General features: G+C 39.9%; 2 protein-coding genes across 24 annotated transcripts in view; one reads left to right on the top strand and one right to left on the bottom strand.

The window, feature by feature from the left end:
* Positions 1-19,656, bottom strand: part of UBP1 (upstream binding protein 1) — a 60,736-nt gene that overhangs the window by 3,297 nt on the left and 37,783 nt on the right. For 2 of the 7 annotated variants that reach the window (XM_007057234.4, XM_007057235.4), the window contains 7 exons: positions 14,544-14,647; positions 12,722-12,776; positions 12,395-12,488; positions 5,221-5,311; positions 4,348-4,460; positions 1,973-2,115; positions 237-288 (listed from right to left, as the gene is read on the bottom strand). In XM_007057234.4, coding sequence (XP_007057296.1) covers positions 237-288; positions 1,973-2,115; positions 4,348-4,460; positions 5,221-5,311; positions 12,395-12,488; positions 12,722-12,776; positions 14,544-14,647 — 652 coding nt within the window. Of the gene's footprint in view, positions 1-236; positions 289-1,404; positions 1,770-1,972; positions 2,116-4,347; positions 4,461-4,911; positions 5,046-5,220; positions 5,312-12,394; positions 12,489-12,721; positions 12,777-14,543; positions 14,648-19,656 lie in introns of those variants that run through there. The other 5 variants (XM_037890182.2, XM_037890184.2, XM_037890183.2 and 2 more) reach the window with 4 other exon arrangements.
* FBXL2 (F-box and leucine rich repeat protein 2) overlaps positions 1-19,656 on the top strand; it is a 176,424-nt gene that overhangs the window by 134,850 nt on the left and 21,918 nt on the right. The gene's annotated exons all lie outside the window — the stretch shown is intronic.

Below are 19,656 nucleotides of genomic sequence, written 5' to 3'. Positions count from 1 at the left end.
ATGAAGGTTTATCTAAAAGAAAAAACATTAGACCTTTCATATTATAAAAATCTCTTAATTTGGAGTTGAAAGCAATAGTTTCCACCTCTTTCCCTCAAGTCATTTTACTTGGCTGCACTGTTACTTGTCTGTAGAAACAACACTGCTGGCATGTCTATGAGCAAAACTCTGCCTCTTAGTTAAAATCTAGAAGCTATTTAGACCAGTTATCTCCATTATTACAAACAATAATATACCTTTTATTGCGGTGACTAAGAAGCAACTCTCATCTTGAAAGTTCTGAACCATCTAGAAAGAAAAAGGAGATATTAAAATCCCAATTTTGTACCATCTAGGACAGCAGTGGGCAAACGTTTTGGCCTGAGGGCCATATATGGGTGGGGAAATTCCATGAATGTAGGGCTGGGGCAGGGAGGGAGTACAGTGTGCAGGAATGGGCTCAGGCCACAGGGTTGGGGTGCAGCAGGGGTGCAGCAGGGGGCTTAGTGCAGGGGGTTCGGGCGCTTACCTGGAGCAGCTCCAGGGTGGCAGCGGTGTGCAGCAGGGCTAAGGCAGGCTCCCTGCCTGCCCTGGCCCTGCGCTGCTCCCAGAAGCTGCCCACACCACATCCCTGCCACCTTGCAGGGGGAGGGGCGGGGTGGAGACCGAGGGCTCCACCCACTACCATTGCCTGCAGGTACCTCCCCCGAAGCTCCCATTGGCCGCAGTTCCCCCTTCCCAGCCAATGGGAGCTGCCAGGGGCTGTGCCTACAGGCAAGAGCAATACATAATGCCCTCTGCCCCCCGAGGGGCTGCAGGGACATGGTGCCAGCCACTTCTGGGAGCGGTGTAGAGCCCGCGGTGCCACAGGGATGGCAATCCCATGGCCCGGATCCAAAGCTCTGATAGGCCGCATCCAGCCCACAGGCCATAGTTTGCCCACCCCTGATCTAGGAGGCCAGCAAGCCAGTTAAGCAATTTGAATACCAAAGTGATCCATAAATATTTCTAAACAGGCACTCTATGCAACTATTTTCATAATATTTTTCTCAGTATATGTAGTTAGACAAAATATATTAGTACAACGTACTAGATTTCCCCAAAAGGAGCTACTAAAATGTCAAAGTATAAGTACAAGCATAATTTTTTGATATTTCATTTACAACATCACTACTTAAAGGGCTCCAGCATTATGTGGCTAGGATCTTTGTCTGCATGAACTGCTTAAGTAATTTGCAGCTAACAATAAACCTTGCTACTTGCATACTATGTTTCTTCAATATGTATCTAGACAAGACGACAAATTGCATCTCATAATTAACTGCCTACATAGCAAATCTCATTCCCATAATCTTTCAGTTCTTAAATTACTAATTGTGAGGAAGAGATAAATTACACAAACCAAAGTGTCAGTTAACTCTTCAATTTTTTTTTTTTTTTTTTTTTTTTTTTTTTTTTACTGTTGCAAGGTAAAGACTTCATATTATTACAATTGATGTACATGCAACATCATGAAAATATTAATGTTCAAATATTATATACTACTGGGACCTTCTCTCAGATCCCTTGTGCCCTAGTCATTACTATACTGCCAGTAATGAATTCTGTACTAGGATAACCGCTCACACCATAATCTGGTTAAGCCACATTCTACTCTGAGTTTTATGGAATGTCTTTTTGACCTTTGGGAGTGAAGAAAGGAGAACTTCAATCTTTCGTTCCAGTCACACTGTTGCTATGAAAAACACAAGGTCTAAGTATCAGAAGACATTAAGGGTGTGCTATATACTCTGCAAGAGAAAAAAGCAGTGCTGCTCAGAGAAACCTGCCTAAAGAAAGTGTGGATACAAATGCGTTTTAAAATAAACCACAACTCTTAACTTAAAACTTACCAACTTTTAATTTGTAAACTTGTCAGTTTTGAAATAACAATTTATTTTAAAAAGCAAATGAAACAATGGAAAAGTTTTTAAAAACAAAAAAATTTCGTTACCTGATCACTAACGAGGATGTGGATACCAGTAGGACCCTGTCTGTAAACCTGATTAATCTGATGCAAAGGAATATTAAACACCAAAGCAAGCTTGCGAGTGACTTCTGAGGCTGCCATTTCTTCTAAGTAGATTGCATGATAAACTAGAAGAAAAAAGCTTTTTACTTTTAATAAGAATTATACTGTCATTGATAATCATTTAGGTGAAAACACATTTCTGTAAGGTTGTAAAATTTACATCCCCCCACTTTAAAGTTCACTTTTTTTTTGGTTGGTTTTAAACTGTTCTTGGTCTGCAATACCTTCTTAGAAACTTGAATACCTTTTTCTACAGTGCTGTCCTTTGGCAAACACTGATTCTTCCCATTCTCTAGTTCATTCATGTGCACAAACCACCATGACTTTTCCTTCAATCTCGTCAGAGTGATCAATTTTCAGCACAGTTCTATGAATAGGGCTAGTTTGCGTTTGTTTTGATACTGAAACAACCTTCAAAGCATCCGTAGGACAAATTTTACAGTATCATGTATAAAATTACCTTTAAAAAATCCATTTTAGTTCTGCTACAAAAATTACTGGAAAACTTTTAAACCATCACATTATCTACCATATTCTATTTTTAAGTCAGATAATAAATTTGGCCTGAGCTACAAGACTGTAATCACTTTGCTTCATGAGTTTTCTTGCAAAGAAAGCTCTCTATGGAGTCCACCCAGATGATTTCCCCCTTAATCTCCCCCTTCAATTTTATATAACTTGATATGGTAAAAGTGAGGGTGTACAGCAAAATAAACCATGGTCAAAGTTTCTTATTTTCCAAACAGCAGCATGGCTGTGGGCAGTTTAATGCTTGGTTTTGAATGTTACAGATTTATACAATTGTGGGTTCCCAGAGATGAAAATTAAAAAAAACTTTATACCAATGTCACTTAACAACTGATATCAATCTTTGGTCAGATTTGTTGTACATGTTGCTTGGAATGCTCTAATAAATGAAAAGAGGCAGAAGTGTCTAGCAGTTACATATTTGGATATGCCCCTCCCCCCCCCCCTTTTTTCACAGCAATTTTGAACCTTGGATGTGTTAGCCATTATCAAATTTAATGAGAAACTACACTTATCCAAGAGGAAGTTCTAGCTTATTTAACATAGAACATACAGTAGAACCTCAGAGTTACAAACACCTCGGGAATGGAGGTTGCTTGTAACTCTAAACAAAACGTTGTGGTTGTTCTTTCAAAAGTTTCACAACTGAACAGTGACTTCATACAGCTTTGAAACTTTACTATGCAGAAAAAATGCTGCTTTCCCTTTATTTTTTTTAGTAATTTATGTTTAACACAGTACTGTACTCGCTGCTTTTTTGGGTGTGGGGGGTGTCTGCTGCTGCCTGATAGCGTACTTCTGGTTCCAAATGAGATATGTGGTTGATTAGGTAGTTCGTAACTCTGAGGTTCTACTGTACTCCATACAGATACTGCCTCTCTCTGCCCCAGTTTCCTGGCTGGGAAACATTTAAGTGCTGGTATACGATCTTCAGTCAGTCATACCAACCCCCCCTCTCACCCCCCAGCCCCACCCCCAATCAGATTTCCTGTGGAAAGTCTCCACTCTCTCCAAAAAGTTGATGTAAGTGAAAGAGAAGTGTAGCTTCAGGTAGTTCCAGTGACTAATAATAGAAGCAACATGGATTTACTTGTTCTTTAATGTGATTGCTCTGTAATGTACTCAGTTACATTCTCAGTAGTGGTGGAAACAGAGCCGTTACCTGCCAGACAAACACTAGTAAGATCACATGCTTTAATACACACCTCAGCTATTTTTCCTTATCCAAACCACACTAGTTTCATTTCAGTTATATAAAGTCCTATCAGTTTGAAATGGATATGAACATAAGTTCCTTCAATTACAGTTGTACATTCACCTGAAGTGAATTTCTTGGCAGACCACCATGGATCATTTGAATGCTCATTAACTACAATATCCATGCAACAAAAACAAAACCTTAGATTTTTTTTCAAGCCACTTAAAAGCCTAGTTTATATTAAATTTTCTGTTCTTGAAGGTGTGATATGTACCACCATAGAAGCACATCTACCACTTCTGGCTTATAGTCTTAGGAGTGCAGTCATCTCTGCAATGCTAAAACTGTGTGTCACCATTAATCCACTTTCCTCTGCATATTCACTTTCTGCATACGTTTTTATTGATGCTATGCACATGAGTAAAGCCACAATTCTAGCAGTTTATAAATTAGTCTAAACTATTATATTTAATTGAAAATCTATTCTCAGCTCCTCTTTTTCCTCTCCTCATGTTTATTTCAAACCTTTCATTGCTTAATAAGTTATAAAGAGAGCACTGTATGATCATACCATATATTGCACCATTGCTGTTATCACCATTGGCTGCATCTTGCTGCCTTTCCAGTTGTATGCTCCTCAGTGGCTCCTGGCAGACATAGATTGTTAAACGGGGCCTAACAGACCTGCAATTTACAAAGGATACATATAATTTTAAAAACAAACACACTTGCCCAAAAACGGTGTGAAGGATTTATATCCATCTTATTTCAGTTTCCTTGCATTAACAATGTATTTAAAATTTCGCTGCTTTACAAGCTATTTAAAAACAAACAAAAAACACCCCATACAAACTGTCACCAGTGGCTTAATCTAATGATCTAGTCTCAGAACCATTGAGATGCCAGATGCTGGTAAATTTAATTTTAAAAATTAATTCAACAATTTAAAATCAGACACAAGACTTGCTTACAACGGAATCCTGGAACACAGCTACTGAATAGCAATAATTACAGCTCTTATAAAGACAGTATGTTACTAAATATGTATTAGCAGTTTCATTTGTCATTAGAATTCTGTATTTGTTAATTATTTAGCAGCCATGACCTCAAAAAATTTAGGTTCTTTATAGCTCACCTAAATGAGAAGTTTTGTCTCTTGGCAACAAACCCATCCGTCTTCAAGAAATCAGTACTGCCCAACTGCATTGCTACCAGTCTTACAGTCTACCTTTGAACTCATCAGTGCCTGCATCATATCTGTAGCCTGCCCTGAAGGTGTACACAAAACAGTCTTCTTTTGAGCACATTACTGCCAACTCCTGAGACAGCTAAACAGGCATATGCCAACCTAATTCTCAATTCATATCTCCCAAATCCCCTATTCTAGGAAAGGCACATTACTGTGATTGGACAAAAACACTTAAATGTAAACTTGGCATTTTACCTGGATTTCAGTGCATTATATAGCCGAATACCATCGGCTGGACCACAGATTTGTACCAGGTCCTCTCTTGTCAGCTTTAATAAATCAGCACCTGGAGAAATTCAGAAGAGCAGGATTTAGCTAGTTTCTTTTAGGACAAGGAAGCTCAAAAGAATCCAATATTCATTAAAAACAAGTTACAAAATTGGCCCTTGAAAAACAATGCAACTCTGCAAGATAAACATCAACAGCAAAGACTAAGATGATTTTGATAACACTGCAAAACACACAAGAAATAATTACCTGATTTTCAGAGAAAGTAGCACCCCAAGCTCCAGCTTAATTCAGCACCCTTGAAAATCAGGTAATATGACTGCAACATGTCACCGGTTTTAGTAAAAATGGTTTTAAAATACTAGACTGCTCTATAGATAAATCATAGTTTAACTGGCTTAAGAAAAGGTTAAGAGATTTACACCTGGGCTAATGTTTCAGTCAGATGCAAAATGGAGGAAAAAATACACCAACAGAAGTATTGTTTTATCGCGGCCTGCTGATCCTTATATTGTAGTATAGCTTTTGTGATACCATTTATTTTAGACTGTGTGCACTGAAAATGCTCTGGTTACATTGCTGTTCACTAGAAAAATTATGCAGCTCAGAAAATTTGGATGAAAAAGAAGTTCCTCTGACACCCACCACAGTCGCTAGATGTCCATGTGTTAACTGTATCAAGAACCTCAGAGAGCAGGGCTTCAGCATATATTTACCAAATTCTGGCAACATGTAATGCTATGCCACAAGATCAGCTGCTCTCTACTTTACCTCCAACCTTCTCTAATTTGAGTCAGTTACCAAAGAACAGTCTCACAAATGGTATCAAGATCCACATTTACAGAGGAATAACTATTTCTACCATCTGCCAAACAATAAAAAGACCACAATATTAAGTGCAGTTCTACTCTGAAAAGTGATTATGCAAAAATGGCACCTTCCTAATAGACACAGCTGCATCCTAGGGTGTATTCAGAGTCAGATCATCTTACATGACAATTCCCCCCCCCCCCTCCATTTTTTAATCCTATTAGCCTTGCAGAGCCAACACAGCAGTAACATAACATGTTCAATTCCATTTCTTTCTTGTGCAACAGAATTGTGTATTGAATTCTGATTTTAAGGCCTATGTCCCTCTGCAAATGTACTGAAGAAGAGGTTACGCAGATGTCACTGAGGGCATAGTCTGAAAATTCAGCTCCAGCTTGGCAGAGGTACTTCAGGGTCTTGATGTGTAGTGGAGAAGATGGTGCAGAAAGGTCTACATTTATTAGACACTGGGGATTTTTTTAGCCAAGGGAAACTATACAGAAGGAGTGGCTCCATCTTAATCAAAATGGAACCAGACTGATGGCACAAAATAAATGAGGTTTTGACTGAGTTTTTAAACTAGGAGCTTGGGGGAAGAGGACAGGAGCCGAGCAGTACAGAGACATCTTTCAAAGATATCAGTAATTATAAGGAATAGTACTATGTAGCCAATAAAGGTTAGCACAAAATGCAACTGATCTAGAAGAGGGACAGGAAAACCAGAGGAAACTTTTGAGAAATAGAATAAGAATAATAATAAAAACAAAATGTCAAAAAAACCCAAAAACCCACAACCTTACAAGCTAAAAAAGCAAAAGTAAGTCAACTAGAATTCCTCAGAACAAAAGACGATTCCGATATAATAGATATTAGAGATGTGGAATGACAAAAGTTAGTAGAATACTGTAATACCAGGCTATAAACTATGTAAGACAGACTAGGCCAATTAGGTAGAGTAGTCTTGCATCTTAAGGATTCCCTAGAGTCTAGTGAGATAATCATTCTAAGCGAGAGGACCATGCATTTGAATTTGTATTGATATGAATCCTAAGCTTTAAGAATGTAAATATATTAGTACAGCTATGTTATTGGCCTCTGGATCAAGAAAGGAAACTAATGCAGAATGTTGAGAGAACATAGAGGCAGCAAAACCTAAAAAAAATAATAAAGTGAGAGTTCAACTATTCACATATAAACTAAATGGCACAATGGGGCAAAGTTTAGAGAAACACTTCCAACATTTTAAGCGATTGCTTATTTCTGGAACGCAAGAGGAGAGGGTATTCTCAGCTTACTCTCAAATAACACACAAGAGTTAGTTCGAAAGTGTCATTAGCTGCGCTGCTAAGTAATAGACTGATCACAATAGAATTAGAGTCAAAATTCTAGGGGGATGCAAGATACCAAAAAGTGACACACTGACAGTTTCAGAAAGACCGATTTTAATAGAATGAGAGTAGTCAAAAAGTCCCTAAAGGCAAAACTTAAAGAAAGTAAAATCCTTTGAAGTGGCATGCATACTACTTAAGAAAACAATAGACTCGGAGGACCTGCATGCCACTGAACAAAAAGGGAACCAGGCAGTAAAGTGTAAAGCAGCATGGTGAAATTATAAGGTTCATGAAGTTACTTGAACCAAAACAGCTATCCTTCAAAATTTGGAAATTTGACACTAGTCAGACAGCAGCATAAATTACAGCAGGCAAGAAGAGCCAAAATGGATTTCAAAGAGCAAATAGCTAAATATGTAAAAACGAACAAAAAGTTTAGTACATCAGAAGCAGAAAGATTGCAAAAGAATCAGTGAGGTCTGCTAGATCACTACAGACTAAAGGGAACAAGAAGGCATATACGAGTCAGAGACCACCAGAGAAGAAAGGCATCCAGCAACAAGCCTGGGTTTATATTTTCTCTGGAATAGAAGTTTGTGCATTTGGTATTGTCTTCTGTGAACAATGAGGGGTTCTTAATTGATGGAATATGAGATCTAAAACATACTTCAGCTACCACTCAGATTTGACCACTGCATGCCTCCATAAAATGTCTCCCAGGTTGAGGACGACCTCTGGGAGGTGTATACACAATGGGATAATCCTGTAGTGATGGCACTGTTTCTAGAGCCTGATGGCTTCCTGGTAGAGAGGGGATTACCACATTCCTCCCTGTTTGTATATAGTGCATAGCAGACATGTCTGTGAGGATTGGTACCATGGAATTCCAAAGGAGGACAGGAACACTATGCAGGCTAGACTGTTGGCCCTCAGCTTCAAGATGGTCAAATATAATCACAGATCCTGGACCCGTGTGTCTTGCACCTGCAGGTGGTTCATGAGGCCATCCCACCCTGTTCCTGGATTGTTTGTGATAAATGTCAGTCAGGGAGGGGACAGCGTCAGATCCCTTTCTGTATGTTCACTGGATCCAGCCACATCAGCTCTTGTAGGATGTGGGACAGGACTGCGACTTTTTTGTTCACGTGGTGTCCAGACAGGGCATACACAGACCTTAGCCACAGTTGTAAGGGCTGAAGATGAATTCTGGCAAGCAGTGTTACATATGTACATGGCAACATAAGGCCTAAGATCTCCAGACATGCACACACAATCATAGTTGGGTTTGACTACAGGTAGTTTACCATCAACTGGTGACACTGGACTCTGCTCTATGGCAGGTAGACTGACTAATAGGGAGTTGATCACAGCTCCTATAAACCCTCTCATCTGAGATGTTGTTGGGGATTATTTCTCATTACTCATGTGGAGTTCTAGTTGGGGGAACAGAGAGAAAACTTATCCAAGGCTGTTGCACTCTCCTGTTGGGATCTGCATCTGATCAGCCTGTCATCCAAGTAAGGATAGACATGGATTCCCTCTCCTCAAATATTTTCCTACTACTGCCTTGCACTCTAGCTGCCACAAAGACACTGAAGGGCCATGGTGTCTGTATTTGTTGAGTCTTCTCAGGTCTAAGGTAAGAAGGGGAAGGTCTTCATCCTCTTTGGAATTAGGAAATACTGAGAGTAGAAGCCTCTTCCCTTGCATTCCTTTGGAACTTCCTCTATGGTTCCTAAAAGCAATGAGGCCACCTCTGATTGCACGAGAGGGACAGAGAAGTGGTGGGTGGGGTCAAGAGTGGAATTAGATGGGGTAGCCATGGAAAGGATCTCTGACACCCATCTGTCTGATATAATGGCAGACCATGCCCAGTTGAACAGGGACGGTGGCTTTGGAAGGTAATGCTCATTTGACCAGTTCTGATGTGGTTCCCAGCTGTGCAATCAAATTTGCTGGCATGTCATAGGAGTGGTGTGCGTTGCTGAAGAGGAAGAAGGTTGGCACCCCCCCTGTCATATTGTGGTATTTTCTGTGCCTGGTATTCAGGATGCCTCTGCTGGTATGCAGGCATCCAAGGCCTCATCTGCAGGTGAGGACTGTATGGCTTGTGATATGGGGCTGGGGTGCAATTCCCCAGGGAATTTAAGGTGGCCTTTGAGTCTTAATGAGTACAGAGCACTCTGCTGGCTAAAGGGCTCTGTGCCCACAAAGGTTAAGTCTTCATTGTGACTTTTACCTCTCTCAGGATACCCAATACTTGGAGCCACAAAGTTCTGCACATCACTGTGGTTACCACAGATCTCACCACAGTGCTGGAGATGTTCATTGTGACTTGGTGTGTCATCCAGGCTACCAGTTGACACAACCTCAACCCTTGATTATGTTTCTTACCACCTCTCTGGCATCTTGTGGAGCACCGCAAGAAGGGGGGCGGGGGGTCACCTTGTACTACGTTAAGTTATATTAGGCCAGTAAGACCTGGCAGTTGGCTGCATGCAATTGTAGAGAGAGGCAGAAAAGTGAGACTTTCTCCCAAAGAGGTCAAGCCTTTTCAAGTCCAGGTCTTGGATGGTACTCTTGCTCAACTTAGATTTTTCCTGTACCACGAACACAACTAAGAAGCCTGGGTTGGAGTGAGTACAGAAATACTCAAACCTTGTTAAAGGTATTTGGTACCTCTTCTCAACCTGTTTCATGGTGGGCATTATTGTGGCTGGCACCTGCCACAGGGCCTGGTTGGGTCAAGCAGCCCCTTCTTTCTTGGGATGGTAATATTATCCAGGCCAAGAACTGATAGGATGTCATATAATTTGGTATTTCTCTTCTACCACTGCTGTCTCTATCTCCAGAGGGAGTTCCTAGAACATTTGAAAGTCATTAGGCATTGGTACCAATGCCAAGGATACTGCCTTTTCAGGAGATGAAGCTAAGAGGTTCCTTAGGTGGCAATATGGGGTGCTGGTGTTGCTCTACCCTAGGATCTGGTTCCTCCCAATATTCCAGCATACATGGTCTAGCCAGAGATGCTGACTGGGAACGTGACCTCTTCCTCTATTACAGTGAAGACCGGTTCCCCAATGCCTGAGATGGTGGCATTACTGTTGACTCTTGGGCATTGACCAGTCCACTGCCAGTCTTGTGGTGGTGGCTGATCCCTGTAGGGGATTCTGGCAAGCCACTCCATGGTATTGACCTCCAATCTGAGGAGAGGAGGTTCTCAGCTTGAAGATGGGGAGAATGTATGCTCAGGTTATAGTGAGGAGGACACGACCTCCTCTACAAGCAACAACGACTTACATGGCACTCTCAGTACCACGGTCTGTACCAGTAGCAGCAGGTGCTTCGGCACTGGTGGTTTTTCCAAGTCTACCTTGGGCTCATTCACCATGGTTGGTGTTGATGCTGAGGGGGTAGGTCCTGGAGCCAGGGTCAGTGCTAGTGTGGTCTTGGGTGCCACAGGCTGCTCCATTTCCCTAGCCCTCAATGCAATGCAAGACCTGGTGGATTTCTCTGCAGAGGCTTTGCATTACCTGTCTTTATTGGAGGACACCAAAAGTTCTGTCTGGAGTCTCTACCACTATGGTTTAAGCAACCTGTTGGTGCTAGACTTTGTTAGACGCTGTAGTTGGTGGTCCCTGTTTTGATGCTGATATGTGCTTTGCTGCCATAGCAGCTGTGCCCTGTTTCTTTTGTGGTGCTGTTTTGTTCGCACTGGTATCTTGTCTGCTGCAGAGGGTGCTGAATGAGCCTGACTTGTCCTCTAGCAGGATTTGGAACTCGTCTCCTCAGGCCCTAAGACAGACCTTTATGGATTGTTCTGGAAAGTGGCATTTGAACCTTGTGTCTTATGACTTAACATAATCTAGCAAGAAACATCAGGCACATCGAACATCTTCTTGGTATGTGTGATTCTCCAAGGCAGAAGAGACACCTACTGCATTAAATCTTCTAGGGGGACTAGTCCAGCGCAGCATGAACAGGGCTTGAAGCCTGCAGGTTTCAAGTCTGTCATGTTAAGGAGCTCTTTAGAGGGCGGGTTGACCTCCAATATCCCAGCAGTTGAAGAGGAAGGTAATCAAAGGAGTTCTGAAGAAGTTCACAAGATTTGAAGAAGGCTGAGCCACATCTATGGTCAGACATTCACCATGTTCCATTTTGCTGCCACGGGTGGTAAGAACGGACTGGCTATTCCATTCTTTATGCGCTCACATGGGAGCATGGTGTGGCGCACGGTGTACATGAAGCCCCAACAGACACTGCTACTCAAGAAATTCCAGTCACATGCATGTCTACAGTGGGATCTACACTGACACATGCTCTAAGAACAAGGGAGATTTCAATAAAATGGAGAAGTAGCAAATTCAAAACCAATAAAAAAAAAACTTCTTCACACACCATACGAAACTAGAACTCGCTGCTACATTGTGTTGTTGAAGCCAAAAATATTAACATTCAAAAAGTGATCAGCTATACATATGAAGAATAATAATATCCAGAGTTGTTTTAGTTAATGCTAACAAATTTTGGGAAGAGATTAAGCCTCATGCTTTAGGGCTTAAACCAATCTGTAACTACTGGGAATTAGGAGGAGACCTAACTGGGGAGAAGAAGGGCCTACATTATCTTGCACCTTCCTCTGAAGCACATGGTGCTGACCAATGTTAGAGACAGGACACTGAACTAGACAGACCACGGATCTAATCCAGTGTGTCAATTCATTTTCTTCCTAAATAAGGAGTGAATCAGCATTTAATTGAGTCTGTGAACCATTATTACAGGTGGTAATGCAGAAGAAAGAACCCAGTTTCACTTTCAGTGTCAGATGGAGTTTGTGGAGCTGGCAGTTAAAGGCAGTTTTTTCCCTGTAAACTGAATGTTTGGCCTAGAAATCAGAAAGACAGTAACTATTCAACCCCATTTTTACAGAGTAATTTTTCAAAGAAGACTCTCACTCAAAACTTGAGGGAAAACTCTAAATAGACATTAAAAAAAAATACCTGAGAAATTTGAAAAAAGCCTTGTATAGGTAGAGAACCTATGTTTGAGTAACCACTGCTGAGTTTCCTGGATTGTGGCTGAAGGATGAAGTTGCTGTGAGAAACAGGGTTGAAGATGACAATTTTGATGTTAATTTTTTTTTTTAATAAAACAAATAAAATCAACTATTTTTTTACATTAAAAACAATTAAGTATCTAATTTCCTTTCATCAGAACACAGCAATAATGAAATCAGTATGAATCGCCTCCACTTCACCGATTATTCCGCAATTAGGTACAAGGTTTGCATTGTGTAATGAAGACCAAACAGGAAACTAGATACTCACATCTCCAGACCCTTGAGAAGTTCCATCTCCTTGATGATTTGGGGAGGAAGAATTGCTATGGTGGAGAGGTGGAACAAAAATAATGATATTACTGGATTTTTAAAAGTTAAGAGAATAAAACCATTCAAGCATTATTGATAAAAGTAACCTTCAATTTCCAAAATGATAAAAAAAATCCCTATTTTATGGCAGCAGCATGATTCCTAGGTTAAAGACCACTTAGGGAATAAACTGGTCTGGTGGAGATATGCTGTAAGAAAGAGGAATATCATCACTTAGACTGTGCAAATCACTTGGTTCCTAATCTAATCCCTGCTAGTCAACTGAAAAAGCAGCACCCATAATAAACTCACACATCCAACCATCTATCTTAAAAGGAAGAAATGAATAGTGGTCACAGGATTGAAGAGGTAAGAGAGGTGCTGTCCATCCTCTGATGCACAGGTCAGTCACAAAAAAGGTAGAGATGCCAGGATCAGCTTTCTGAACACCCTGAAAAAAATTAGTGGTTCTCCTGAATGTTGCATTAGTGACAGTAAATTACACCAATATTTTACATTTATATAGCACCTTTCAACCCAGTTGCTTGTATTTTATACATATGGCACCACTGCAGAGGCCTCTGACAAGGAGGGCATCAGTCAACCAGAGCAAAACATGAGACAGAATAGTAGGCTAACCTCTACTCTTACATAACATTCAGCTCAGATAGGTTCCGTTTTTAAAGTCTAATCTGAAAGACTGATAATAGATACTGGCCTGGAGTTCTATTCTGAGGCTTAGACTTAAGGATGTGCCAGCCATACCAAAATGTGAAACACATGTCTACAAGACAAATGAAATATTTAAAACCTGATATTTAGATTACTAAGCAATCCTTTCCAGCAGAGCCTATAGGTTTCAGAGCTAATGTGTGTACTTTTTAAAGCTTTTCTCTGCAGAAAACACTTCTGTCAAACATTCTTCTTCCCCCTCCCCGACACCCCCATTAGCCAGGTCTGAAGGGTAAAATCTGTAATCTGTCACTGTCATGGCGTCTCCTTCCCAAACACCATCATAAGCAAAGAGATGCATATTAAATGTTTTCTGTAAGTGCTTCAACTACAGCACCTACTGCCAGTAAGCCACCACCCTTGAAGATAAAAAAGTAGAAAGACAAAAGAAAAACATGGAGAGAAAGACAACACTCTTGATCATAAATCTTCCCCTAGGTCCCTCATCTTTAGTTGTGCTATCTCACCTGACTCCCCTTGGTTTAAATGAAGGAAGTAAGATTGATTAACTACTTAGCAGCTATTCCTGGTATTTCACTTTGAATTTCTTAGATTAGATTTACTGTAATATCCCCCTTCTCTTACAGGAATAAGTTATAGTGGTACAAGCACTTTTATACCAATATTACTGTCCACACGAGAGGGGGTTGTACTGCTATAACTTCACTGATACAGTTTAAGTGGTCTGACTTTTGTGTAGATAAGGCCTTAGCAAGTACTTTTCCTTTTAACTGGGATACTTACTATTAATTGTGCTAGGGTCAATAAATTAAAGTTTCCAGCAGTGGATACTGAGGAGGGAAAATATGATTCCTGGGGCTGGAGGAATAATTTTACAATTGAAAAAAATGCCAAAAGTATCGGAGTTCTGAAAAATGTTGGCCAAAGTTTTACATTCTCCCCCCCCGCCTTGCAGCTTAATTTTGGGGATTGGTAGTCAAGCTTTCATATTTATATATGATCTACATTCAAATGAAAGGAAAATGCTTTAAGCATAAGATTGATTTTTTTAAAAATACCTCAGATTAAACTACAGAAAAGAAACTTACCTGTCTGGGACACTGTAGGTACTATGTTGAGCAGAGGTAAAAGTTGGTGTTGGGGTAGGGCTGTTGTTTACAAATGCCGTAGGAGTATCAGGCCATGGTGAGCACTGATGATACAGAAAAGAATTAAACAATACATTTATTCTAAAACCTATGTCACTTTGGCATGTAGTCCTACACTCAAAAGCCCTGAATTCACTCTTGTAGAATTTTAACCTTAATTTTAATTAAGTTTCCTCCACCCCACTTGTTCCATGCATGTATCTGATCCTGACCAGGAATTTTAACTAAAACAAAGCTTTTTTTTTTTCCTGTTCCATGAAGGAAATTCCTATTTATTAACAACTTGATTATTGCTTTCTAATGACACAATGAAGGTGGTGATGATGGAGCTGATGGAAGGACTGCAGAGATTATTCAGTTAATAAAAATTTTTTTTTAAAATGAACACATCTGAAATCCGCACAAAACCACCCCAGTAGGCTGCAAATGGCTACAGAAGGTTCAGGAATAGTGAGTATAAGCAAAGCAGAGAAACTAGATTTCAGAATGGCACTCAGTCAAAAAGCTTAAAATGTGCCTACCCTGACAGTGCTTACATCAGCTGTTACTCTGAGATGTCTAGCAGTATTTCTTTTTCAAACTATCATTCTTTGGACTGAAATTTAAAAGTTATTTAGTATATGACTAAATTGATGCCCCCATGCAGTTTTGCTTTCTCTTAAGTTTCATGCTAAGCTGAGAGTTTCATTCATGAAGTAACTCATCACAAGCATTTTACTGATAAACCCACTGTCAAGTTAGGTCAATTTTTTAAAAATCTACCAGCCAGGATAAAGGCCCTTTAAAATGACACTGGTTTTAGTGCTCCAAATGCTTTATCATAATCTATTACAAATTAAATTAATTTTTAAAAAAGATTTAGGTTTTAATAAAGAAACGTGCAAGGACAAATGGATAAACTCTAAAACAAGCAGCCAAAGAAAGATTAAATGAACTGAAGGTCAAGACCATGCTAGACATGCCAACACAGGTTTCTGATACACTCTTCATGATTGTCCGTTAACCCAAATATCAGCTAAAGTTTCTTTAAGGCAGTTTTTAAAGCTATTTGTTGAGAAGCAAGAGCTAAACAGTGAGTCCCAGAATTTAACAGGAGTCTACACTTCAAAATGGAAGATTCAGTGAACTTGAAATGCCTCATAGGTTTGAGTACTGAAAGGTCCTTTTATCGACTAGGAACCACAATAACATGAGAAAAATCTTATGCTGCTACACATTTTTTTGACATGCTTATTAATGGTTTTGTACGAGAAGTCTGGCTTTCACTTGCCAGCAATGAGTACACCAAAAATCCTAAAACCGGTTAACGTTCCTAGAGACACTGGCTTGGGGCCTCAAAAGCTGGAAAACTTGGAAATCACATATAAAGTGGACTCACTCTAGAGGGGGTGATCTTATCATTTTATTAATACAAAGAATGTCACATTGTTACCGTGTACAGATATAGCCAATGCTGGCATACTAGACTGCGACTTCACTCATACTAAACATGATCGTTCACTGTTACCCGGTACTCCCCCACCCATTCTGTCATATCTACCTGACGTCTCTCATCATAAACTAAGACTCTAAGCTCTCAGGGACAAGGACTCCATTATATGCATCTATAGTACCTAACACAATGGGGCTTTGATCCCTAATGGTGAGCTCTAGGTACGACCACAATACAAATAATAAAACTAATGAACCATCTATTTCTCTAGCACTAAGAGGAAAGTTTAGAGGGTGGAAGGTTTCTGACATCCCTAAAACATGACATGGCCAGGATACTACCTCCTGCCTGTGCTCTAGTGAGGCAATTTTCTGTATATACTTACCACTGGGACATTGTCTTTTGAACTGTTTTGATTTTAATACAACTTATAGTGAATTTCTTTAGTTAAAGCTGCCAAAGATTTTTTAATTTTAACTTTTTAGCATTTACACCAAATCAGAATAACCTGAGACTCTGGAGTTCTGGAAGTAACATTGCACAGTGGGCTTTTGACTAACTTTAAGGAGAAATAAAAAAACCACTCAGTTCAGTTGGGACAGTGGGGTAATTTCCTTTGAAGATTCTCAAATTCTCAACCCCCAAAGTCCAAGAGACTTCACTACAAATAAGACAAGAATTACATCTGTCTTACTCTTTGGCTGCTTTCCTGAAGTGTTATTGTTCAAAAAACCTGAATTTTCTGACACCATAATTTGTGATAAAATACTATGTGATAGGGCCCTACCAAATTTGTGGTCCATTTTGGTCAATTTCAGGGCCACAGGATTTTAAAAATCTAAAATTTCATGATTTCAGCTATTTAAATCTGAAATTTCATAGTGTGGTAATTGTAGGGATCCTGACCCAAAAAGGAGTTATGGAGGTGGGGTGGTGGGGGGGGGGGGGGCGTGTTGCAAAGTTTTGTAGGGGGGATTGCAGTACTGCCACCCTTACTTCTGTGCTGCTGCTGGCGGAGGTGCTGCCTTCAGAGCTGGGTCCTCAGTCAGCATTGCCACACTCCAGCCACTCAGCTCTGAAGGCAGTAGCGCAGAAGTAAAGATGATATGTATGGTATTGCCAGACTTACTTCTGCGCTGCTGCTGGCAGGGCGCTGCCTTTAGAGCTGGGCGCCCAGCCAACAGCCACCGCTCTCCAGCCACCCAGCTCTGAAGGCAGTGCAGAAGGGTGGCAACGCCATGACCCCCCCCCCTAAAATAACCTTGTAACCCCGCTGCAACTCGCTTTTGGGTCAGGACCCCCAATCTGAGAAATGCTGGCCTCCCCTGTGAAATCTGTACAGTATAGGGTAAAAGCGCACAAAACACCAGATTTCACGGTCCGTGACACGTTTTTCGTGGCTGTGAATTTGGTAGGGCCCTAGTGATACTTACTCAGTCTTTTTCCAGTACTCTGAACATAGTTACAACATTTGTTTTGCTTAAATTTTCAAGGTTCCCCCCACAAAATGAGGAATATTTAGTCAAGTGATTAAAAAAATTAATCGCACTGTTAAACAATAAAATACCATTTATTTAAATATTTGTGGATGTTTTCTACATTTTCAAATATATTGATTTCTATTACACAGAATACAAAGTGTACAGTGCTCACTTTATATTATTTTATTAGATATTTGCATTGTAAAAATGAACAGAAATAGCATTTTTCAATTCACCACATACAAGTACTGTAGTGCAATCTCTATCGTGAAAGCACAACTTACAAATGTAGATTTTATGTTACATAATTGCACTCAAAAACAAAACAATGTAAAACTTTAGAACCTGCAAGTCCACTCAGTCCCATTTCTTGCTCAGCCAATCGCTTAGAGAAACAAGTTTGTTTACATTTACGGAAGATACTGCTGACTGCTTCTTATTGACAATGTCACCTGAAAGTAAGAACAGGCGTTCGCGTGGCTCTTTTGTAGCCAGCGTTGCAAGGACCGTGCCAGATATGCTAAACATTCATATGCCCCTTCATGCTTCAGCCACCATTCCAGAGGACATGCTTCCATACTGATGATGTTCCTTAAAAAAAAAAGTTAATTAAATTTGTGACTGAATTCCTTGGGGGAGAATTGTATGCCTCCTGTTCTGTTTTACCCACATTCTGTCACATTATAGTTGTCTCAGATGATGACCAAGCATATGTTCGCTTTAAGAACACTTTCACAGCAGATTTGACAAAATGCAAAGAAGGTACCAATGTGAGATTTCTAAGGATAGATCCAGCACTCGACCCAAGGTTTCAGAATCTGAAGTGCCTTCCAAAATCTGAGCGGGACGAGGTGTGGAGCATGCTTTCAGAAGTCTGAAAAGAGCAACACTCAGATATGGAAACTACAGAACCCGAACCATCGAAAAAGAAAATCAACCTTCTGCTGGTGGCATTTGACTCAGATGATGAAAATGAACATGCGTCGGTCTGCTCTGTTTTGGATCGTTATCGAACAAAACCAGTCATCAGCATGGACACATGTTTTCTGGAATGGTGGTTGTAGCAGGAACGGACATGAATCTTTAGTGCATCTGGCATGTAAATATCTTGTGACGCGGCTACAACTGCACCATGCTGTTCTCACTTTCAAGTGACATTGTAAACAAGAAGTGGGCAGCATTATCTCCTGCAAATTGTAATCAAACTTGTTTGTCTGAGCGATTTGCTGACGTAGGACTGAGTGGACTTGTAGGCTCTGAAGTCTTACATGGTTATTTTTTGTACATAACTCTACATTTGTAAGTTCAACTTTCATGATAAAGAGATTGCATTAGTACTTGTATTAGGTGAATTGAAATATACTATTGTTTATCATTTTTACAGTGCAAATATTTGTAATAAAAATATGAAGTGAGCATTGTATACTTTGCATTCTGTTCTAATAGAAATCAATATATCTGAAAATGTAGAAAAACATCCAAAAATATTTAATAAATTTCAATTAGTATTCTATTGTTTAACAGTGCGATTCATCAGGATTAATTTTTTTGAGTTAATTGCATGAGTTAACTGCGATTGACAGCCCTAATAGTTACACAGTATGCACATTAAGAGTTGTATGCTGCTCTCACTGTACCACTTTACATTAAGCCATGCTGCAATTACTGTTCATAATATATTAAGATGATCAAGAAAATGAATATATGAGACAGCCAGTCAGAGGCAAGACAAGGATATTTGTGTCCACCACTGCACAGTAAAGTGGTTGCTACTTATCAAACATCTTCTGTTTGATATCAAAATAGTAAAACAAATTATATCCCTAATTTCAACCAATTAAACATTCTCAACCTTTCAATGGCCTAATATTTATTCACCCTTACTTTCTCTTAAGCCACTGACTTCAGACTATAGAGTCTCACATGAACTTCATTTCTCTTTAAAAAGCCTTGTTTATAGAAAGGTTTTTTGTATCAGAATGGATTAAATAAAATATTACATGACAACAGCAAGATAGAGGTCAGCATTGTTATATACAACTGTGTCGTCTTGCAGATGAACCAGAAATATTTTCCAACAAGCCAGAGTTGCTTTAATCATATCTGCAATAACTAAAAATGTTATCCATGGAACAATCCT

Source organism: Chelonia mydas, chromosome 2 (genome assembly GCF_015237465.2).
Source record: "Chelonia mydas isolate rCheMyd1 chromosome 2, rCheMyd1.pri.v2, whole genome shotgun sequence".
NCBI classification, from domain to species: domain Eukaryota; kingdom Metazoa; phylum Chordata; order Testudines; family Cheloniidae; genus Chelonia; species Chelonia mydas.
The sequence above is the reverse complement of the archived record's forward strand: the minus strand, read 5'-3'. Positions and strand labels throughout refer to the sequence as shown.